This window comes from Urocitellus parryii, chromosome 10 (assembly GCF_045843805.1).
Source record: "Urocitellus parryii isolate mUroPar1 chromosome 10, mUroPar1.hap1, whole genome shotgun sequence".
Lineage (NCBI taxonomy): Eukaryota > Metazoa > Chordata > Mammalia > Rodentia > Sciuridae > Urocitellus > Urocitellus parryii.
This window is the reverse complement of record NC_135540.1, coordinates 113,803,787-113,828,077: the sequence shown is the minus strand read 5'-3', so window position 1 is coordinate 113,828,077 and position 24,291 is coordinate 113,803,787. Positions and strand designations below refer to the sequence as shown.

At 45.8% G+C, this 24,291-nt stretch overlaps 1 protein-coding gene across 12 annotated transcripts in view; it reads right to left on the bottom strand.

Moving 5' to 3' along the window:
- Positions 1 to 3,460: 3,460 nt before the first annotated feature.
- Apbb2 (amyloid beta precursor protein binding family B member 2) overlaps positions 3,461 to 24,291 on the bottom strand; it is a 322,787-nt gene continuing 301,956 nt past the window's right edge. For 3 of the 12 annotated variants that reach the window (XM_026387551.2, XM_026387558.2, XM_077803554.1), the window contains 6 exons: positions 15,179 to 15,293; positions 13,879 to 13,966; positions 13,104 to 13,187; positions 11,124 to 11,239; positions 9,385 to 9,564; positions 3,461 to 4,997 (listed from right to left, as the gene is read on the bottom strand). In XM_026387551.2, coding sequence (XP_026243336.2) covers positions 4,830 to 4,997; positions 9,385 to 9,564; positions 11,124 to 11,239; positions 13,104 to 13,187; positions 13,879 to 13,966; positions 15,179 to 15,293 — 751 coding nt within the window. In that variant the 3' untranslated portion in view covers positions 3,461 to 4,829. The other 9 variants (XM_077803558.1, XM_077803557.1, XM_077803556.1 and 6 more) reach the window with 9 other exon arrangements.

Genomic DNA, 24,291 nt, shown 5'->3' with positions numbered 1-24,291 from the left:
GCTTCACTCCAACTCTAGGCTGCAAATGATTCCATTGTCCAGAAGCACAGGGTCTGAAATTTTTATTTTCAAGTGTATTTTCTGGGTTAACTCTCACTGTTATGAAACAGCTCAGGATATTTTATAACCTCTGCATGTGATTCATGTCACAACTTTGAAGTCACTTATTTTCAGTAGTTCCTAACATGCCTCTTGGTACTAAATTATTTCTCTTTAGAAATTTATGGAGATTCTAAATTAAACCATTCATTAATTAAGCTTGCATTTTAGTCTGAGAATATTCTAAGCAGGACAGGATCGCTTATTTAAATACTTTGGTAAACAAAACAGGGAAAGAACTTAGGATAAAAGCTACATGAGAGAATTGTAGTGAAGAATATGGATCACACATTTTTTGTTTGGTATTTTACTTGCTTGAACGTAAAAGTCTTGCAAAACACTAAAATAATCAAATTATTGGTGTTTAGATATCTCAATAGCAAATGTTGATTTTTACCTGAAACTATTTACTATCATAAAAACCCTGAAACCAAAATGAAAGTTTGTTGAGTTACTGCCCTTGGGGGGCGATGAGGGGGAGAGAGAACACTCTGGGGGGCATGCAAGACCAACAGTAGTGCCTACTTTACCTTTTCCTTGTCCTCTTCTGTGTGTCTGAAAGTTGAACTAGACCAGATTCAGTCGGTTTTTCTAGCTACCTTTTGGATTTTAGCGCCAATACACCTCTCTTCTTCATTCTCTGAGGTTAAGTTCTTCAAGAAAATGAGACAGACTTTGTGCTGAAATACTTTAACCCTAGAACGACTGCTTGCAGAAGACTCGATAGGCTTGTGTGTCCAGAATGGTAGCTGTCTGTCCACTAAACAAGGTCAGGGTAATGACTCAAATTTAGTTACCTTCTCATTCTCCCAGGTGGAAAGATGCAATCACCAGTCAAAGCAGAATCTTACATTACTAATATGATTTCTTAAAAGTTTAATTTGAGGTAATATAAAAATAACATGACTAGTTCAGACACACTAAATTCTAATTTTTGTATATATGACTGAGTTGTCAGATAAATGAGCCAAATATTTTATGCAGCTAAGTTTATTCTCAATACATATTACATTTAAATGTGTAAAAGTGGTCAACAGTAAAAGGGGTAAAAGGAAAAACAAGACATCCTTTCAGGATGAACAGCTGGCGCCGGCTGCCAGGGACTGCTCTTATTGATGGTGGCAGGGAGGATGTTTTCCCTGAAACCGAAATAACTTAAACTGCGATTTACTGGCTGTAAACCCCATGTTAGATGTGTATTAGGGTAAGCCTGGCCAACCAACAGCGCCAGTAGTTTTATTAAATTGTGCTAAAATCAGGTAGGGAAACATTTTCCACGTTGTTCATGAAGTCTTGTGTGAAATGAGTGCGCCATTCAAGAAAAGGAAGCATGGCGGCCCCTAGCACATGTGTCCATCTTCCAAGTGTCCATCTTAAACTCACAATATGAATTTTTTTTAAAAAAAGTAGCAGTGCCAACAGTTTATCACCAAGAACTTGTTTTAATGGAAATGAGTCTAATGTTCCTTCATGCAGTAAGACAGACAAAAAACAATGGTCCTAATTAGCTATTGGTGACCTTATAGCCAGGTGGAAACAAAAGGTGTGTGGACATATGTATATATCTTTAGATGAAATCACACATGTTGTGAAGGTTATAAAAATGAAGCACCATAGGGTGCTTTAGTTTACAAAGTCAAGTTCTTAGTCATAGGCCTGTTGGCTCTTCCCCTTGATGCTGCCAAGGAGCACGCAGAGGAGATGGCAAGACTGCATCTAGCAAGCTGCTTTTAAAAAATAAAAGGAACTTTAAGCATTTTGCCTTCTACATATTCCAATAGAAATGTGACTACAAATCATTACAAAACCAACTTTTAGGCAATGTGTAGTTCACTGAGATTACTTAGACCTGAATACATTGTGACATAATATCCAGTAAAGATAATATATTAACACAACAATGCAGTATATTTCAGTAAAAATAGAATAAATAAAATAAAAATATTTTAAGCTGTATTTAACAGATTAATTAAAAAAAGATACGACATACAAGGCAAAAGTGAACATGGCGGCCTGTTTACCGAATCACAGATATAAAGAATGCATAGATAACTGAAGTCTCACTAAGATATCAGGTAAAACACTGGCATCCTTTCACAGACAAACACACACATACTTTCATATATACTTTTTGGCCATGGCAGAAAGTGTCTGAACATACCGTGTAACATAATTAATTTTACAAAATTAATCTGCATTTAATATGCAAAGCTACTCTCAAAACAAAATATCTGTAGTAAAGTTTGTAAGGCTATCATTCACCTTATTATAGCCTATAATTGCATATATAAATCAGTTTGCTACTTAAAGCTAGCTCAATATTCTTGATCCTGAAAATAAACGAACATATGCCTTAAAAAATGAACAGGGGCTTCTGGTAGAGATTTCCTGTAGAAAAATGGATTACTTGGTTAGTGTTTTGAGGTTTATGACACTAAAATGTTTCACTGTGGAGATGGAGATGTAAGATCATCGTAACTGAATTTGAAAAAGCTTTTCACAGGGCACAGTAAGGTTTACTTAATGCAATGATTTCTCATGATGGCTCCGGTTACTTTGGATAGAACAGTATGCAAGTTGGCGAGAAGCTTAATGCATTTCTAAAGTAGCATAGTTTCTGTCATAACATTAGGGTGCCAGCAAACAATTCCAGTCCCTGTGCACCCCCCTCCATGAATTCTGTGAGGAAACAGCAGGCAGAAGGCCTTCTGTTCATTCCATCATGTTTCCTGGTGGCTAAGGGTCTGAGTGAGGAGTAGCTCTACCACAGTAACATCTCTGGAAAATCTCATCAATTTGAAGAGGCTGCACTGAGTGGAGACACCTGTCCTCTACAGCACATTGAGGCACACGGCAGCAAACAGTCCTGGACTGACAGAGGACAATGATTTTATGATTAATTTAATGCCACTAAATAATTCGGACACACATTTCTTTACTTACGGAGAGAATTCTGAGATTGCCTGACAGTGTCCCTATCTGCTCTTTGTTTGTGCCACAGTCATCTGGAAAGGGTCCTCTTGACTGACTGTGCAGAGGGGCACAGCACAGCAAGAGCTGGGAGCTGGGAGGCATGGGTCCTGGATCTGGCTCTCATGCACTTTGGCGAGGTCTTAGGCCAGTTGGTTCAGCCTTTTGGTACTTTGTGTTCTTACTTCTCCAATGTGTTCAGTACCTTTTCTACTTTATAAGGCTCAGATGTGATAAGAATGTGGAAACCATTCTGACAAGAACAAAGCAGTGTAGTGTATAAACAAAGCATTACTTTTGAAACTGGATGTTGTCAAAATGTTAATTTTGACACTAGAAGGTAAACAAGACTAATATTGAGATTCATCTTAGCAAAATAAACAATGTCAACAAGAGTTTAAATTGGTATATCTTTATAGCTAAGTTTCTAATCTACATTAAAAAAGCAAGAAAATGCTGTTTTGGGGAAACTGTTAAATAGTCCCATTATTCCTATGTATATTTTGCTCTGATATGAAATTTTTTAAATCTTAAAAGTAAAATGGAAAAAATATAAATTTTAAAATATATCTAGTTGAGTTCAATAAATTCTAATATTAAATACATAAATTCAAGAAAAGGTCCAACTTATGTAGTTTGTTGCCATGGACAATATATGATGGACAGACAGCTTTCTGGACAAAAAGCACTAGAATAAGACTGAGCTAGCTGCGGAATTCTAGCACAACATTTACCTCTAAGATGTGAACTAACAAAACTAAAGTGGTGGAGGAGACCTCAAATCATAGTGTATGACAGATATAAATGGCATTTCCTCAACTCCAAGTTGCATATTGGCTGATCATCAAACTAAGGATGAGAGGTTCATGAGGAGTATTTCATCTTATCATTGTGTAGAGAATGGCCATAGTGAACTATAATTCTCTAGCTGCATTGTACAATGTAAGGCAGAAGTTTGAAATATGTCCCACCCAAAATGCATTATGATTTTGTTAATCTCTTTTTGAAAATAATCAGTTTGAAAACCATCTGAAAAGAAAGGCTATTTTTTTTGTTCGATTTTAATTCCTCAAATTTAGTTTTTCATCCATTTTAAAGTTCCACTCTTTTCCAACATCCCACCATCAGCTGGAGACATGACATGGCGTCCATGTGTCACACAGCTCGTCAAGGAAAGCTGCCAGTTGGTTTCTATACGGATGCCAACTGCCAGTTTTGTTAACCAACAGGTCCAATTTTATGAAAAACTAAAACCCCAACTCGTCATCCTATCTTTACAGCAATTCAATGGTATCTGCTATGCAGTGTCTCCATGTTTCCAATGTTGAAAACAGGGCAAAGTGCTGCAGGAACTTGAAGGTTGCTTGTGACAGATCCAGTTGAGAGGACAGTGAGAGAATGCAGGCATCATTCACTCCAAGGACATAGCATTGTTCACTAGGAGGGGCGGGGGTCACATTCTTCTCTGCATGTGCGAAGTCATAATGTTCACAATATTTACAGTAAGAAAAAGACCTTCCACTGCTCAGGATGTAACTTACTGACAGGAAAAAAAAAAAAAAGATTCATGCTTCTTTTCATAGCACAAGATGGTGGCAAGACGAGAGAACATGCCTGTCTAACACTGCTCGGGTACAGATGAATTCTCTGAAGACAAAGCATCAGCAACGGAATGGAAGGCCGAGATCAGTTCTTTTTTTTTTTTTTTTTTTAAGCTACTCCATCTTCAGGTAAAGATGACAGTCCTTTAACATATGCAACTAGGGTGTTTCTGTGACAGGACGTTTCTGTTTCAAAGTGTCAATGAGGGATAAGACCCCTCGTTTTACATTGGTTGTGACTCTTCTGGTCATTGAGTCTGCAGGCGGAGGAGGTGGTCGAACTTTCTGTGAAGGTGGCCGGGCTACCAAGCACTTCTGATATCGTAACTGAATAAAACAAAAAAAAAATTTAAGGGAACTAATAATGTATTGTTTCTTCTTGTTTAATATGATTTTCATTTAACACCAATACGTTGACTCCTGAAAGGCAAAGAGGTGGTCCTAAACATAAGTTCAAGAGTTTGTTTTATTCTTAATATGGACGTTTCAAATTCTCCTAAAAGATTCAACAAAGGTATTTTGCCATCCTCTCCTTCCATCTGTTTCCACCTTCTACTTACTCTCCCTGTTAGTAGCTTGCAATTAATATTCTGCAAGCCAATGAAAACAAAAAGGTTTGGGTCAGAGTGTCAACAACAGCTCCCATCAGAGAGCATGGGAGAGAGGGCACCATCAGATGTGAGTGCCCCAGTAGTTACTAATTCTCTCTCAGCTTGTTTCTTCAACTGTAAAATGGCTGAAGAGTGGGAACCTTTACAGAGGGGACAATGATTGAATAAGACATATTTATAGGATCTCTAAAATAATAATAAATGTTTGTTCCTGTTCCAATTTCCTACCCTAATAATAATAGAAAAGAATGATGTAATAAGATTTCAGATGGCCAGGAGTGGTGGCATATGCCAGTAATCCCAGCGACTCAGGAGGCTGAGGCAGGAGGATCACAAGTTCAAAGCCAGCCTCAATAATTTAGTGACGCCTTATCTCAAAATGAAAAATAAATGGGTTGGGGATGTGGCTCAGTGGTTATCCACCTTCCAGACCCCCCTCTAGGTCAAAGGTATATTTTAAGATAAAGGTCAGTCTGCTCTGGTTTCAATCCCTAGTTAAAAAAAAAAAAAAAAAAAAGATTGCAGATTTCAGGATACATTTTATATTCAAGTTTAACTCCCAATGGATTAGGCTTTTTTTAATCCATTAGCATTGGCACCATGAATAATTTCTATTTTTCAAAAATGGAACAACAAAGCCCCTTGCTTTTGCAGTAATGGAAGAAATAATTCATTTTTCAAAATTAGATGAAAAGGTTAAATTTATCAAATGTTTCTTGAAATCCAAGTACTTTAAAATAATTCCAAAGCTGATTTTGAAAATCAACTTAAATATTAGCAGGATCCTTGGTAGAGTTGGGGAATACACTGATGTGTCTCTCTAAGATGCATAAAATATCTTCAGCAGGACTCAGGAAGGAGAAGTCATAATGTCCTATCACACCATAAGCCACAGAACTGGTCCCTTTCAACTCAAGCTGATGAACGAGGATGGTTTACTATATATTTATTCTGTGTAACGCACCTTGCTACACATGAATCACAATTCAAACCACATCTAGAGCATGAGTTTATAGGTAGGCAGGATACACCAACGTTGGACCCTGGATTTGGAATTTCCAACAGTAGTTTTGTATATACAATGTGAACAAAAACTGCACCTGATGAATTTCATAAAGATCCCTCTCTCCTATTCCAAATTTCACTTCAATAGCTTCAGTTGAGCCTGCATGACATAGCTATAAAATGTGCCTAAAAATTAAGAAAGAAGAATGTGTTGAAATTGTATTTTGGGTAGAATAAATGTATACATAGATATTTCAAATGGAGGATCATGTACGTTTGAACCAAGAAAACGACTGCATCAGTAAAGCTGGACTTGGAGAGGGGCGCAGGAGCTCTGGGTTCACCCCTGTGCCTTGCACTGACTGGCTGAGCTACTCCAACTGGCCGCACTCATACACTCAGAACAGGAAGCACAGAGTAAAGTTGTTTCCAACAGCAAAGATGAGTTTGGGAATTAGAGAACAAACTGTAGCCAGTGATGAAGCTAATCATTTAACTGTTGTTAGCATTTAGAATGTATAATTAAGGCTGAAAGCCATTCAGTTTATGACCAAAACCATCTGTTAGGATCCATTTCAATTTCATAAAATATCGAACAGTCATCTACTTTTGCTTGATTGAAATCTATTTGCTGTATGTAACCCCTTGACCCCATCCTAATTCCCGATGCCTGGATCACACTTTCTTTGACCTTGACTCCTCAGCCCCCCTTGCTTCCCCCGATCACAGCCTTGCTCCTTCATACCCAGGTGTGTGAGTTAACATCCTGGCCCCACAGAGAAAATATCCTCCAACAAGGGCCTGTGGTAAGGAGGGGACAGTTCCTGAGTGTAAGCACCAGGCCTCTCCTCCCTTCCACGGGCCCCCCTCCAGGTCAAAGGTATGTTTTAAGATCAAGGTCAGTCTGCTCTCTTTCTAGTCGCCACCTTTGCACTTGCCCTCCTGCCTGACCCTTTTCCTGGTTCTTAATTAGCATGAAGCAGCCTATAGCAGGTCAGAAAGCAACAAGCAAACTTTTTTTCTTTCCTCAACTCCACCTATGTCTCAAAGTAAAAGGTCTCTAACCAACTGGGAGGCTAAGTGCCTCCTCTAGGTCTTCATCTACCACCACTTTAAATGTGAGACCAAGCCCTAACAACAATCATGTGTTACCTAATGACAGGGGACACATTGTGAGAAATTCGCTGTTGGGCATTTCATCCTTGTGCAGACATCACAGTGCACCGACACAAACCCAGATGGCATGGCCCACTCACACCCAGGCTGAATGGCACAGCCTGCTGCTCCTAGGCTACAAACCTGTACGGCATGTTACTGTACTGAGAGTACTGAAGGCCACTGTCACACAATGGTATTTGTATATATAATACGGGGTACAGTAAAAATGTGGTATAAAAGATAGAAAATGGAACCTGCAGGACTAGGCATTGCTCAGGGTGTCACCGGGTGAGTAGCAAGTGAATGTGAAGGCCGCCGACATTACTATGCAACTGTAGACTTGACCAACACTCTATACTTAGGCTACACTAAACTTATTAAGCATATTTTCTTCAATCATAAATTAATCTTAGTTTGCTTTAGTTCTTCTTATTTATTTTTAAAAAACTTTTTGAACCTTCTGTAATAACACTTAGCTTAAAACACAAACACACTGGAGATGATAGGAATTTTTCAGTTCCCTTATGACCTTAGGGGACCACACAGTGTATGTGCATGACCCCACTTCAGTCCAGCTTCACTGGCTCACAGCCCTTAGCCTGTGAGAAGTGTGCAGGTTGCCCCATCCTAAAATCAACCAACCAGCCAGCAAACCCGTCAAGTGCCATCTGCTTCCAGGGCCTCCCCTTCCTGCTCCCCCTAGTTCATTCTCAAACCAGTGTGGCCTCATATCTTATTTACAGCTCTTTCCACACTATAAGATGATTTTGGTCTGTGCATCTCCTGCACCACATCTGAGCTCCATGATGCAGGGTCACACAGTCAGGCCAGCCCAGGAACACTTAAATGCAGTACAGGGGCCTCCAGCCCAGCCTCCCTCACCTGGGCCAGCAGTGTCCACCATGTCTCTCAGGTCACTGGCCCCTGTGCCCTCCCATTGCTGCTCTCTGGCTCAGACCCTGCTCACCTCTTGTGTGGACTGGCGGACGGCCTCCGAGCTGATCACTCCTCTCAGCCTCTCCCTTGAACCCAGCCACAGGCAACCTTGTGCCACGGACCTGCCTCCTCCTCTGGGTCCCAGCACCCAAACTGCCACTGCTGTACTGCAGCAGGCTTCAGGGCCTGCGTTATGCATCTCCATCACTTTTACTACAACCTTTTGAGAGTCTTCCACAATAGATGCTCCAAGGATATTTGTTCAATGAGCAATGAGGATTTTTGTTTGTTTCAAACTATAATATGTGGTGACAAGCGCCCTGGCTATGTTACCTGGCAGTGCAGGGCTGACCCTAGGCTGGGCCTAGAGCCTCATTCTAGCTTCTCTGAGCCAACAACTACCTGACAGGGTTGTTGCAGATACATAAGAACAATGCACTTAAACCAACTATTTTAAATTAAAAGTAAAACGTGTCAAGTTGAATGCAGAAAGTAACAACTCCCCTGGGTGGTGATGCAACCTGTAATCCCAGCAGCTCTGGAGGCTGAGGCAGGAGGATCAAGAGTTCAAAGCCAGCCTCAGCAACTTAACAAGGAGCTAAGTAACTCAGACCCTATCTCTAAATAAAAAATACAAAAAAAGAGCTGGGGATGTGGCTCATTGGTTAAGTGCTCCTGAGTTTAATCCCTGGTACCAAAACAACAACAACAAAACAACAACTCATTTGTGACTAGAGTTTCCTGATCACACACTGAAATTAATTGGGGACATTTAGCCTCAAATGTCCTTAAGATCATCCTTCTCAGCTTTACTGGATCCTCTTGAGATGCAACCTGCTTGTCTTAATTGATCCTGCCCACAGGAACGAGAGTGACACAAAGCAAGGCAGGGCTTTGACAATTTGATTTCTTTTCTTTTATGTGGGTGATTCTGCTCGAATTTATTGCATAGAAAACAAAAGCAGAGGCAGGACTGAACGACCCTCTGGGCCAGGGTCACTCACCATACAGGCGGCCTGGACCGCCTCCGACACGTTCCCAGCATTGGGCTCGCACCAGAACACGTGGCACTCAAAGCGCTGGTTCCCAGTGTCCATGATGAAGGCAAACGTGTGGACATCCTTCCCTACACCCATGAAGGACAGGAATCGCACCCGGCACTCCACCAAGGTCTCCTCTTCATTCTGCGAGAGACGCTGGTTAGCATACAACCCTCTCTGGCAAACCAGGCAGCAGTCACCCAGATTTTTATATCTTAAGCAGATCAGAGAAGCCAGCACACTGAATTCAGAAAGGCCAGACTGAATTCAGAAAGGACTTGGGTCTTTCTAGAAAGCCAAAACTTTGCTGAAGGGTCTGGACAGGACTTCAGTGCTGTGGGCATCTCCTTCTGGCAGTTCCGCATGCTCTGAACTACACTGATGTGGAAATGTCCATTCGCTACCCACTAGACCCCCGGTCTGTGAGTTCACCTGGGGAGGAACAAAGTCACATGCACTTCTTGTGCACTGTCCAACAGGGACACCAGGGGCTTACTGCCTGCTCCCCCAAGTGAACCCAGGGCACCAGGACAAAAGGATTTGCTGCAGCCCTCTCCATGTGGTCCCTCTCCCCTAGCAAAACAGCGCACTGCACCACACTGCTACCTAAAACCAGGGAAGACAAAAAGTTGTCAAGTCAACTGATTTGTCATATCATTTTCCCCCTTTCTACAAACTGGTCTCCATATGAAACGGCATAAAGAGAGGCCTGGAATCCGTTCTTGTCGTCATAAGGGCCAATCCTTTGCCACGAGCACATGCAGTTTTTGAGTTGGTGAACACATCTGGAATGGATGGCACCTCTCGGATCACCACATCTTGGCTCATTACGCTGACCTCCTTGAAGACAGCCCCAGATGTAACCGCCTGGTGGAAGGAGTCACCAGGAGCAGCCCCATCCCAGGAGGTGACTGTTGGGTTGGACTCAAAGGGTGAGACGCCAGCCCTGGGGGGAGCACGTGGGAAGGTCTGAGGGAAGGACCAGGAGCAAGGAGGCCAGGGGTCTGTGCGGGGTAGAGGAGGCAGGTGAGGACGAGATCGTACGGGCTGGGAGGTGACCTGCTGGTGGACAGAGGAGCAGGGTGGTGACCTGAGGGCTTCTCCTGACATGTGTTTCATAAGCAGAATCAAAAATTAGCAAAGGGCCTGGAGCCAGACTGCCAGGTTCTGTACTTCCAACAGCGCGAGGACGGGCAAGTTTCTTTACCTCCCTGTACTTCAGTGGGGTAATTTGGGCTGAAGCTAATGCTGGCCTCTGTGAAGATGATCAATGACCCCCTTTCCTGCTGCCATGACAGACCACCAGGCCTTCCCTCACAGAGGCATCCTCTGTGTCCCACCCCAGACAGCGTGGTCCAGTCAACCCTGGAGTCCAGAGAGGGCCTCGCCAGAAAACCCGGTGAGCTTTAGATAGTGTCACTCAATCACCTCGAGCAAATGATTCCCATCTCCTGGGCAAATGAGGAAAACAGAACCAGGAGCACCAGGACAAAGGTTTCCAGGTCCAGAGGAAAGTGGAGAAAGGCACGGATTTAGACCAAGACAAAGGCCAAAACCTTTCACAAATGCAGGCCATTTTAATCCCGAGCAGGCACAGCTCCCGAGAGGTCAAGCCTTGGCTCTCTTTCTGGGTTTTGTGGAGACTGCTCTATCCAAAGCCTCCTGTGGCCCATGGAGGCCAAGTGTCTGTTAGGACTCCTCACCTTTTCACTGATGACCGTCACGGTGGCATCGGCCACATTCATGTTCACTGATGGCCAATCCTCCTTGTTAGATGAGGTCATCAGACTCTCTATGGCACTGTTCAGGGTGTCCATTCCTGTGGATGGAAAAGGTAATGGAAAAATCCTTCAAGTTATTTATCACTTTCCAGCGTGGGCCCAATGGCCCAGTAAGAGCTGTACCGCGATCGATCATTTCTTTGTGGTTCAGGACACTTCATCACTTTATCCTCACGACTGTTCAAAATAAAACGCCAGCTTTTCCAACAGGAAGAAGGGTCATGAGCCCCTCCAGAAATCTAGCATGAGGTGTCCTGTCTAAAGAGACCACGGCATGCCCATCTCTCTCTCCAGTTTCTCCGGCTCAGGGTGGAAACAATACTCAGTAATCCTGTCTCTGTCCAAGCAGGGCTTTGGGAGGGGACCTGGAAGAAGCCAGCACTGGCCAGAATCCCTGAGCTTCTTTCATGTCACTTGACATTTAACCAAGGTCAAGACTCACGCTCTCTAGACCATGCTCCCTAGACCACGCATTGTAGTGCAGGTTAGCGGGGGGGTCCTTTGCTGGGTGTTCCCACAGGTCGTTGGAGGCCTGGGAGCAGGAGTAAGAACGTTACTGTGCTCTCACACAGAATGCACTCACTGAAAGTGTGTAACCCAATGGTTTTCAGTATATTACAGAGTACAACCATTATCATAATCCATTGTGGAACAATTTTGTCATCCCTAAAAGAACCCTGTACCTTTTAGGAACCACTTACTAGCTCTCTGTCTCTAGAGATTTCCCTATTCTGCACACTTTGTATAAATGGAATCACGCGGTAGGTGATGTTCTGTGACTGGCTTCTTCCACTTAGCTAACGATTTCAAGGTTTACTCACGTCCATGTTTCAGCACTTGCTTCCTCTTTATTGCCAAATAACATTTCATTATATGGAAGGATCCTGTCCATGTCAGCTGATGGGCATTTGGATTGTTTCTATTTTTATATGATTGTTTTCATATGATGGTGAATAGTGTGGCTGTAAATTTTGGTGTGCAAATTTTTCTGTAGACACAGGTTTCCAATTCTCTTGGGTGTTTGTGCAGGAGCAGAGCCTCTGGGTCAAAGGTAACTGTTTAAGCTTTTGAAGAACTGCCCAGCTGTTTTCCCCAGGAGCCACATCATGTCACATGGGCCCCAGCAGTGCAGGAGGCTCTGATTTCTCCGCATCAGCCAGGCAAAGGCTGCGTCTCCCAGCCTGTCTTCAGCTTGGAAGGGCAACTTAGTCCTGCCGCTGGGATGTGAGCCGAATGCTGTGGTTGCCATTTCTGGGGTCAGAGTGGAAAAGGAGGACATGAGGGCTCCCTCAGTCCTTTCGCCCTGTCCCTGGAGACATAAGCCTTACTGCAGGAAAGCACAGCACCTCCACCGCCCTGCGCTGCACATCTCTATAGACTGCAGGGTAAATAAGAAATGCCTGTCTGCTTTGCTCAAATATTCTGAGATTGTAGTCAGACCAGCTTAGCCTGTCTTCATGTGGCTCATACTGGGTTTTTTTTTGGGGGGGGCGCGGGGGTGTGGGTTTGTGTACCCAGGATTGAACTCAGAGGCACTCAACCACTAAGATATAGTCCAGCCTATTATATTTTTTATTTAGAGACAGCGTCTCAATGAGTTGCTTAGCGCCTCACCATTGATGAGGCTGGCTTTGAACTCTCGATCCTTCTGCCTCAGGCTCATCCTCATCCTCATCCTCATCCTCCTGAGCTGATGGGATTATAGGCATGTGCCACCACGCCCAGTTCCACATGGCTCATTTGATCAGAACTGTTCATGGGCCATGGCTGGTGATGGAAAGGAGGCTTGACTCAAGACAAGGCAAGGGAGGAACTGTGCACCTCACCCTCATGGGGGTGTGAATACCTCCCACAAGCTCCTGAACACCTTCAAAGGGAAAGGACAATAAAGGCCGTACATACCGACTGGTCTGTCGACAGGTAACATGCCCAAGTACTGCACGTGGAACTTCTGGACCAGTTCAGTCTTTGGCGTTGGGAAATCTACTGTAGGGAACAAAAGCAGCCCATCCTTCTCAGTGGTTGCCACACATAAGAAAAAATAGTCACCACCTGGGATCTGAAATCCCCAGAACACCACCTGTGCCTTTATGTCTTGTTCCTGAACAAAATCAAAATAGCACCAACCCTAGACACTGGGGAAATCGGGCGAAAGACTAAAAGCTCATTTAACTTGGAAGTAAAACCACCTTTGGAAGTTGGATTCACTTCCAAGTTAAATGAGCTTTATTTAGTCTTTCGCCTGATTTCCCAGTCCTTTATCTCTGTCAGTCAAAATCCCGTTCAACTTTCATTTAAAGGTGGGAAAGAGTTTGAAGCCAGGAGCTGATGGGCCAAACTGTCTCTGTGATGTGTGCTAAGGAAAACATAACCAAGAGTCCCCCCCAAAGAACATACATTTTTAAAAATTAGTCCCTACCCCATACTTTACGTGAGTTATGAAAACAATACTCTTTAACTTTGCAATAGCAACACAGCCACCCCACCCTTTGTACTAATCCTACTGACACAAAATCAAGTCTGTGCCCCTGGAGGCCCAAGGTGCACACTCCACTCATGTTTTTTGAGTTGAATATGCTTTTTTTAGGAAACTCAAGACCATGGAGAACCACCTGAGCCCTCTTGTTTCTTGCCGTGAGGGACATGCCAGGATGAGGAGGAGATGCCACTGACCTACCTTGCAAAGGGACTTCGGGATTCACACTGGTCCTCTCCTGCGAGGAGCTGCAGGCCAGGGCTTTGGCATTCTTCCGTTCAGCCATAATCTAAAGATTAAGTGCAAATACAGCTCTGGTTGGTGGGTGGAGGCCCCACACCTTCAGCGAGTCCAGTGTAATGTGTCTGAGTAGATTTCACTTCCAAGTTAAAATAGCTTTGAATTTTCCACCTGACTTCCTGGCCCCTTCCCCCGGGCTATGTTTTTCATTTGAGAATTTTGCTCATTTTCTCTGGGGATAACAGGTAAACTGTTCCTCACAGTAACGGTCTCCCGATTGTTTGGAATCTACTTCTTCCGTTCACCAGGCTTCCAGCTTTGCTGAAAGTCCCCCCAAATCCATGGTCTGTCCTGGACCTGCTGGCCACAGTGGTTAGCGGAACATGGCATGGTGGGGCTTCCCTGGCTCTTCTAGATGCCCACTTTCAGATACTTTTTTTCAGGGTTCTGGAGACAGAATATGTCAGTTCAAATCTCACCTCTGCCACTTACTGTGTGGCATTGGATAAGTCACCTGCCCTCCTATATCTCATCTCCTCGACTAAGCATGGGGATGACCACAGTATTTATGTCACAGAGCAGTTTCGAGGACTGAAGGAGCCAGTGTGTCAAACGCTCAGTGGCCTCAGAAATGTTGGCTGCTATCTCAGACTGTCTCTCTGTTGGGGGCAGGATGTCTGCTGTGCTCAAGTGTCATTGCTTTCCAAACCTTCCCTCACCAGCTTCACAGAGCCAGGGGCTTGGATACCAAATCTTCATTTTGGAGACAGGACCACTTGGAGCACCACCTGGCCTACAGATTTCAGGCAGCCCTCCCTCTGTGAGAGTTCTGAGTCTGTGGATTCTAGCGACCAGGGGTTAAAAACCTTATGGTGGTGCCGAAGTGTGTATGTAGGTAAGCCTGCAACAGCTGCATCGGTACTGAACAACTGTTTACAAAGCCTTTATATGATATTTGGTATGATAGGGAATCTGGAAATACTTTGAAGTACATGGGAAAATGTACATAGAATACATGCTAACACTTCACCACCTTATATAAAGGACTTGGCATCTGAGGACTTTGGTATCTGCTGAGGTACTGTTTCTGCTCCCCTGTGGATTTTGAAGGACCGCCGTTCTTTACTGGGATGAGCTGAACAATCTGCCCACTTCTTCCCTGAGTCGATTTCCATGTCCCCTCTCCTGCCCTTCCACATCCCTTCATCTGCTCAAGGGGTGAGGAGAGAGAGGTGCACCGCTGTGCCCCGATCCACCTTACCTTGGAACAAATTTCGTGGAGACTTGTGGCAATGGCTTTTGCTGGTGTGTCACATCGAAATACATGACATTTCAAAATTCTGGTATCTTTATCTCTTGCTACGTAAGCAAAATCCCTATGCAAAAAAAAAAAAAAAGTATCAGTACATTAAAAAAGGAACCTTTTACCAACCCATATGCTAGTTATGAATGTTAAAGGAGCCAGCAGCAAGCATGTCAGTGGTAAACAATGTATGAAATGATTAAAAAAAAACCAAACAAACCAAAATTTTAACAGCTGCAGAAAACGGAAGCACGGTTTGGTAGATATTAGGGATTCATTTCTAAGTAACATAACTACAGCATCCTCCACACCCAGGCTCTTGAACTCCCGGAATAGCTAACGACGCTGGGCCAATGCCGAGTTTCACAGAGCCCTTCTGTGTAGCATGATAACACATATTACAACCACACAACCCGGGCTTGGAAGAGCATGAATTGCATGATTGGTGTCAGGACAGACGTGGTTTGTGCAGCAGAAGCAGAACAACAGGCTCTGATGTGGAAACACGAGCACAGAGAACCGCCCGACCCACAGCTGCTGGAGAAAGTTGATGGGCAATCGGAGGGCACTGAACACAGACACGGCGGACTGAGAGTCCAACAAAGGCACCGCAGGCCACTACCCGCTCCTTGAACCCTGGCTCTGGGCAGCATCCCATGATATCGCTGTTACGAAGCGTGAGCTCAGATGCTGTCGAGAGCAAGCAGCGGGTGCTGGATTTTAGCATTTGTTTTACTGTTGAAAGAGATGCTGGCTGTGACATGACTCGGCTTCAAAAGGGCTACAGGACACGTCTATGTTCCTCTCTGTTATTACTGGAGGACGCTGGTTTTCAAAGTTGAAAGTGTTTATGAAAAATAAATGTCCCGCTTTACCCCTGCGGTCATGGATCATAGTGATTGATCTGCACGTGACGCTAAGCCAGGATCCCGGTAATTGAAAATGTCTCTCCCGTGATGTAAGAACTGGCAGTCTTTTCACAGACCAGGACAGTCTACCCCCAGGATAGCCGAGGTGTCCTTGGGAAGGCATGAGGATCTACCACTGGAGGCAAATGACCATCGTGAGAGAGGCCAGAAAAAAGGTGGGGTTCAGCAAGGGAGGGCTGGTTGAGACAGATGGTCTGGCCAGCTCTTCAGTGGAGCTTCCTGACCCTGGGCTCCAGGTCAGGACACCTGGACCTGCCTGTCAGGCAGATACTTTAATGGTCCACGCCTGACCTCAACATCTGCCCCAACCTTCTCCTGCTTCCTCACCGGTGGCTTCAGTCAGTGTCCTCCACACCAGACTCCCCTGCCCCTTCTCCCCCCTGCCCAACCCTGTGGGGACTAGGGGACAACCTGGAGGTCTGGCGCTCCTGCCTCCCAGCCCCACAGCGCTCAGCTCAGGGTTCAGAGCACGTCCCCTGCCTCTGCTCTCCACCCCGCTGCCCCTGTGGAGGGCTCAGCTGACGCTGGGAGCACCCCTGCTGTTCTCCTCAGCTCCGGTACACACTGCGCTCACCCTAGGCATCACCCTGGGCACCAAGTGTATCTGGTGTGTCTTCCTCACAACTCCTTGAAGCTCCATGAGGATGAATTGTACCTGATTCATCCCCAATACCCGGTGATGCCAGGTAGCAGAACTGTCTGTGATAGAGGCTCCACCCCCACCCCCAGGCACAGCGCCTGCTCCTCTGGGTCCTACTTCCCAAGGGGAAACTAGACTGAGCCAGAGGTATGAATGGGTTCCCCGACAGCAGGTGGAGGGGTGCGTGTGGGCCAGGAGTGCCTCCCATCCTCACCTAGCCCTCCACTGAAGCCACACGTTACATAACAAGATACGCCTTACTCCGGAGGCCGTGCTCCAGGGAAGCCTGGTTCTGGGTTCTCTTCCCTCTTGCTGCTCTTGTTCCCTAGAAGCGTCATGAAGTAGCACATTCCAGATCTCAACACCTTGCTCTTTAAACTTCCATATGCAGCTGCCATTTGCCTGAGGCCAAATCTCTCTGAAGCTCCCTGTGGTCACCCACAGAAAGCCCAAAACCCTTTGGATTTTAAGAGTTGCAAAATCTGCCCAACCGAGGAGCTCTCCCTCTGCTCCAGAAAAGGTGGGTCTCCTTGTGGTCACATCTCTTGCTTGGGGACCACCGACCCTCCCTATGCTGTCCAGAGCACACCTGTCAGGATGGCCCACCTCTGAGGTCTGCCAGGCCCCCTAGCCCCCAGGGCCCTGTTTGAGTCTAAATGCTCACAGTAAGTAATGCTGCACCACAAAGGACAAGTTCTGTTATGTCCTCTCTCGTAGTGACTGCACAGGTCTCAACTGTGTCTGTCCTAAGAGTCAGCAAAGGACAGCCAGAAGGTCAGTGGCTTGATTCTGGCAACTCGACCTCCAGTCTCATTCCTGGTTCCTCTCAGTTACACAGTTGAGCACCCCCAATCAGAAAATCCAAACTCCAAATCCCAACTGCCACAATGCCACAAGTGGAAGATTCCATACCACCAACTCTGCTTCATGTAGAACGTTATTAAAAATATTATATGAAGTTACCTTCAGGCTTTGTGTGCCGGGGGTATGTGAACACACAAATTTCATTTTTGGACATGGGTCCCATCCCCAAGTTATCTCATAGTGCACATGCAAATATTCCAAAATCAGGGGAGACCCCCCAAATTGGAAACACCTCCATTTCCAAGCATCTTGGGTATGGATATGACATCTGCACAACTCGGGACACAGGGTGAAAAACTCGATTCCTAAGGTCTCTCCCTGGCACTGCCATTCTCTGATGTCAGCTTCCAAGGTCCAGTACTCTCTCTCTTGACCTGGCAGGGTGATGATCCCCAGGCAAATGGAACAGGCCCTGGTTGATAAGCCACACATCATTCCTACCCGAGGTCGGCTTTGTGCCCTCTGTTCTTTCATAGGTAACCTCTCAGGCATAATTTTTAAAATTACCATTATTAATCTTCATTTTCTTTTGGCTCAGGGGAAGGTGATGAAGGCTTTAAGGGTGACCATGAGGAGCCCACATTTTCCTAAAGGAGAAACTCAGCAGCCTCAGACTTGCTTTGGAGGAATTCTCGCATGTTTTTTCACAGCCTCATCTCTTCCTGTTTGCTCTCAGGTGCCAGACTGACAGAGGAAGGAGGCAGGAGTCTGTGGTCCACCACCGTGGGTGAGATTAGAAACTCACTCTCCGGAAGCTGCATCTGCTTCTCGGGGGGGAAAAAGAACTTTCTCTGCAAGATGTTTGCACATCTCCCATTTTATTCCCATGCAACATAACTTGAGTCACCCTCAAATAGTGACAGCCCCCAACATGGAGGTCTGTAGAGGCAGCGACGCCTTCCTTTGGACCTGGAGCTTGGACACGCTGAGCCACTTCCTCTGTGCACAGTGGAACACCCAGTGATAGAATCTGTGATTGAGAGTCAAGTCCAGATGCCACTTCACTGGTTGTTCTAAGAGTCCTAAGTTGTCCTGGGTAGCCTTGAACTTGAGATCTTCTTGCCTCAGCTTCCTGAGTAGCTGTGATTACAGGTGTGCACCACCACACCTGGCTTTATAGATTTATATTCTAAAAAAATATTCAATTTATCTCCACAATTACCTTCTAAGACACTACTAGGTTCCAGTCACCAGTGATGCAAATGCGAGTGGACAAGGCTGCAGACTAGGAAGCCACTGCCTGGCGTTACTGACATTGACACGTGAGCTGGTGTCTTTAGGTAGGCCTTGCCAGGGTAAGAAGGACAAGGTAAGAAGGATGGTTCAAAGAAAATTTAAGTGAGCATGAGCAGAGCCACAGGGTAAAAGAGCCAGGAGTGTTTGGAAGAACTCACACTGTCCTCTGCACACACCTGTGGCGCCGTGAGGTGGCCTCACAGAAGCTGCACACAGTTGCCCTGGGCTCCACAATTAGTTTGTGCAGCGCTTTGTGCCCTGCCGGGTTTCTGGCCCTTACTCTGAGCCTGATGGAGAATGATATTTAAAGGCCTCATTGTGCTGGGTGCTGGGATTATGCTGTAATCCTAGCGGCTTGGAAAGCTGAGGCAGGAGGATGGCAAGTTCAAAGCTCAGCCTCAGCAACTTAGCACGGCCCTAAGCAATTCAGCAAGACCCTGTCTCAAAAACCAGGAGGTAAAAGGTCTGTAGCTGGAGCTGGAGCTGGAGCTGGAGCTGGAGATTCTGTCTCCTCCTTCAATTCTAACAGAAGCAAGTACCAGGAAGCAGCTCCGTTGGCCATGTGATGACTGAGCCCTTGTATTTCCTGCTGTCCTTGCTCTTGTTCTTCCTAGTAACAATTCCCCCCCGAGGACCAGCTTTGGGTTCTGCTGGAGAAAAATGTCAGCGCTGAGACGTTTTTGACAGCCTCAAATTTCTTAATGGCCAAGAAAAAGGACCAACGATTGCTTATATTATTCTCGGCTGTACGGCATCCTCATCGCCCTCCAGGAGCTTGATCCTTCTTTATGGAATGAGTGAATCAACAATTCATTATTTAAATGGCTCCTATTAAAAACCAGCCAAGACTGAATCATTCACCCTTTCCCCAAATCTCTCCCCTGCAACTCTCCCAGGGTAAGTAGAATCTGCTTATGTGTTTACCTCTCCAAGAAAATTTAAGAGGCATCTCAGATCCCTCAGCTGTTCTACAGACTCACCTTTCAAAGCCCCTTCTACAGCAGCCCTGACAGGTGGTACCTGGAATAGCTCAGGGACATGAAATCTCATTTCCTTAATGAATCAGCCTGTCCTGTTGTTGGAAAGCTCCCAGTGAACCAAAATGTGTTTTTATTTTTTTGCTAAATGAGACACTGAAACCTGCCTCCCTGTAGCTTCTGCTAGTTGGAGCCGGTTTTGCTTTGTGGAGAGGCCTGGAACAAGCTGCGCTGTCAGTCATCACATGCCAGTCCATGCAACCGGGAGTGACCCCCTCCCCCACCCCCGCCCTGTCCCCTGCTGGCACTCCTCACCACGTCTCCAACACTCAGGAGCATCTTTTATGCAATTCATAGCTGCTCGGGTCAAATACACATTTTGATGTAGGGAATCTGTGAAATCTGGCACATGGCAGGCACTGGCTACATGGTGGGGACTACCAGAAAAAAAGGGGGAAAGAAGTCAAAGAAAAAAATCCCACTTTGAAATATTGTCTCCTTATCCAGAAAGGATGTTTTAATAAATGTCCGCAATCATCTGAATTATGCTGACTTCCTAAGATGTATCCAGTGACTCCTTCCTCCTGTCTTCTCTTTGTTAAGCTATAAGCCACCAAAGTTCTTACCAGGGCAGACACAAGGTCTCTCCGACAAGTAAGGACAAAATGGCAGCAAAGGGTCTTAATTCAAACACTGTCCCAGATGTGGAACGCCTATATCAAACTTAGAGCATATAATATAGGGCAGATCATTATATAATGGTAATTCTAATAATATACATTTACTCTAGATGGTGATTTCCAGCCTATTTCAGTGTTCCTCTGTCAATTCTGTTCAAATATCTGCAGGACTGAAAACTTGGGACTTGCTGGGCTAAATTTTGAGCCTTTTTAGATGAAGGGCTCTCTGACTTTTTTGCTTTACCTGCACAGGGCCCAAGAAATTTAAAAGGTGGGCTCCCTTGAGAAAACAGCGTAATTACAGGGCTCCTGGGCTGTCCCTACATGTGGTTACTAAGAAATACAAGGCCTGGGGAAAAGCAAATCCTCTCTCCAAGACTGCGTACATTTAATCTCTGATTATATTTTGAAAATTTTGTTTTGGGGGTGGGAAGAACAGGGAAGAAGAAAGTGTCTGAGAAATTTCATCTTAGGGCTGGGGATGTGGCTCAAGCGGTAGCGCGCTCGCCTGGCATGCGTGCGGCCCGGGTTCGATCCTCAGCACCACATACAAACAAAGATGTTGTGTCCACCGAGAACTAAAAAATAAATATTAAAAAAATTCTCTCTCTCTCTCTCTCTCTCTCTCTCTCTCTCTCTCTCTCTCTCTCTCTCTCTTTTTAAAAAAAAAATTTTCATCTTAGATGGCCAGCCCAGAATGTCTGTCTTTGGGGTCATTTTTCTTTGATATTTTACCCAACACCACAAGCACCACACACGGGTATCACCGATCACAAAGCTCAGGCTCCAGTGTGGTAAGGCTCAGCCTCCTTTCTCTTTCTTTGCAAGTTTTAGAAGATGCTAAGCTCTGACAATCTGCCAGAGGCCCCCAGCCATTCCTCTCCAGGCACTTCCACAAAGCACACAGATGGCATGAACAGCAGATGAGAAATTCTACCACCTGCAACATCAAGGTGGGCTGGGCGAGCGAACGTGCAGCCCTCTCTTGTACAGAGTCTTGCTGTTACTGTTCTGAGTATGGATTCCCTGGGAGGCGGCTGAATCAACAGTGAGTGAAGGAATCAGCAAACATCTGAGAATAGCCTTTCCACTCACTGGGGTGGGTCTTGCCATTACTTCAGGTGAGGAGCACACAGCCATCCTCCCAGGCCAGGGCCCCCCCACAAAGTGGCAAATTCTCCTACCCACACCCTTGGAAGGTCTGACCCTGGAAGTGTGACCCATTCATGCTCCCTCCCTACCTCTGAGCAATGGAAGCAGCTCACGGCCCGGCCTGGGAAAGGAATGGCCACCAGTGGGGCAGTAGCACCACCATCAGATACAGGCCGCTGGACCCAGAGGACTTGTCTTCATCTGCCGGCTCCCAACCAGCCAGGGAGCTTCCCTGAGACTGACTCCAATGCAAAGAGGAAACCACCCAGGCTCCTTCAAGATAGAAATTCTCCAACATCTTTCTTCCAGCAAAAATGGAGGTTTTCTTGAAGTGACCGAGCTTCTGAAGGTGGAGCCGAAGACTTCCAAACACTCCTTCTATTTTGGCTAATAATCGATACTAAAATTAGAGCCACACCTTACCAACGAAACTCTGGAGAATGTGTAATGTGAGTTCTAAGAGCAATTCTTCAAGAAGCATGAAAGTCCTCCTTACATAGCACGGTACACCACCAGGACACTGAGTCCTGAGCCAGCTGATGAGGGCTGTCAGATGTTAGTGGGAGGGACCAGGTTGCTGCTGCATCATTGGCCCATCACCTTCCCCAAACAGGGTTACACATAGCAGCGGATTAGGGACCCAGCCGACCCCGCTCTGTTTTAAATGATGGTGATCAAAGGTTAAACAAAACAGAACAAGGCTCTGCCTATCCAAGGCAGGGCCTGAGGGTGGCGATGTGCATGGAGACAAGCCAGTGAGCTTTGCCAGACAGAGACACCATGAAGGGAGAAGGGGAATGGCGTTACCTCTCTCTGAGTCCAGGCAGGCATGAGGGAAGAGAGAGAAACAACACGTTAGCATTCATCCCGCGGCCGGGAAGTCACAGCAGCTCTGCGCACCCACCTCCCATCTTATTTCCCAACTTTGCAGCAATTAATAGCCTTTTGGTGCTTATTTTAGCTCAACTCTTTCACCCACAAGAGTGTATTTTGAGCCACGTTACGAGGAAGCCAAGAGATGCCAGCTGAATTTACAGAGGCAACATATCAAGTGGGGGAGGTAATCAAGCTTAAAATATCACGGCAAACACAGGAAACCGAGCGCAGTCAACACTGGCATAGGACTCGTCTTCGTTTTCCAGCTCCACCTGCTCCCCCCAAAAAACACACAGACACAGAGCCGCGGACAGAGCCTTACCTGTTTCACCACGCTCTGGACATTCTATTAGCACAGCCACAACCCTGCAACCCAGGTACTTTTCTTAGAGGCAACAGGGAGGGAGACAGAGCAGAAGGTCGAGGGCAGAGGTGGGAAGTGGGAGAGCCAGTAGATGAAGGCTCCGGGGGTGAGGGCAGGAGAAGTGGCAGGGAGAGAGAAGTGGAAAGCAGAGCAGTCCTAGGTGGGGGGCAGCCGGCTTTGAGTCCTGCCCTGAGCTGCCCGGGATCCCGAGTGGAGGCCCTGAGCCCAACAGGCTCCCTTCTAGTCTCTACACAGCCAATTTGGGAGGCCCCAGGGCACGGAGGCATTATGCATGGGCAACTGGCTAGAGAGGCGGGACACCAGAGGGACCAGGGGGAGGAAAGGAGACCTACTCTCTTCTGTGCCCGGTGGCCAGGGTCAGGGAGCGGTCAGTGGGACCTTTGCAGGGCTGAGAGCTGAAATCGTGGTGTGAAACCCTCCAAGCACACCAGTGAGCCAGAGCTGCACACAGGGACACAGAGCAATGACCTTGACGTACTGTTAGATGGGGTGGGGGAGGGGGGGCGGGGCAGGCTAACAAACCAAAGCTGCAGTTACATGGTCTCCAATGAAAAACCTCAAAAAAGGTCGGAGCCTGTATTTTCATCTACACACAGTTTAAAAAATCTAAAACAACATAACATCCAAATTGTCACTGGAGTGGGAATTATGAGGATTTAATATATTTGTTTAAATATTATATAAGCACATATGAATTTTTTAAATAAAATATGCAAGAATCCTTCTCAGTATTAAAGGGAAATCACTGTGGTACTCGTACTCTCCGGCACAGGTAACAACACTAAAACTTATGGTAACAATAAGATGTCTAGCAACTACCCTTTATTGAGCTCCGACTCTGGGTGGCTCCTAATAGCGACCTGACAAAGCCAATGTACTGTTCTCACTGATGTCTAAGGAAACAAGGTCAGAGAGTTTGAGCAACTTGGCCAAAGTCATACAGCCTATATGTGGCGAAGACAGGGTTTGATCTTCCTAGATGGGTCACCCACTCTCCACAGTCCTACAGTTCCCTCTAATGGTTTGTCTTCCAAACGGAAGCCCCAGAAGGTCCATAAGCAGTTCAAGGCAGGGCCTGTGGGTTTGGAAAGAACCTGGGATTTTAGAGCAATTTTAAAGAACCCTCCTGCCATTTGGTGAACTTCTGTTGGGGAGAGGTAGCTAGGAATTCCCAGGAGGAGAGGTAGCTAGGAATTCCCAGGAGGAGTTCTTTAGGCTGAGGCAGTAGACAAGCCATGTTCCTCTGGGTACAGAACTTACCTTTTCTCTGTTCACTCAGTGTGGATTTTCTGGGTTCCCTCTGTATGCTATGTGAGAAATGACACCCCGTGG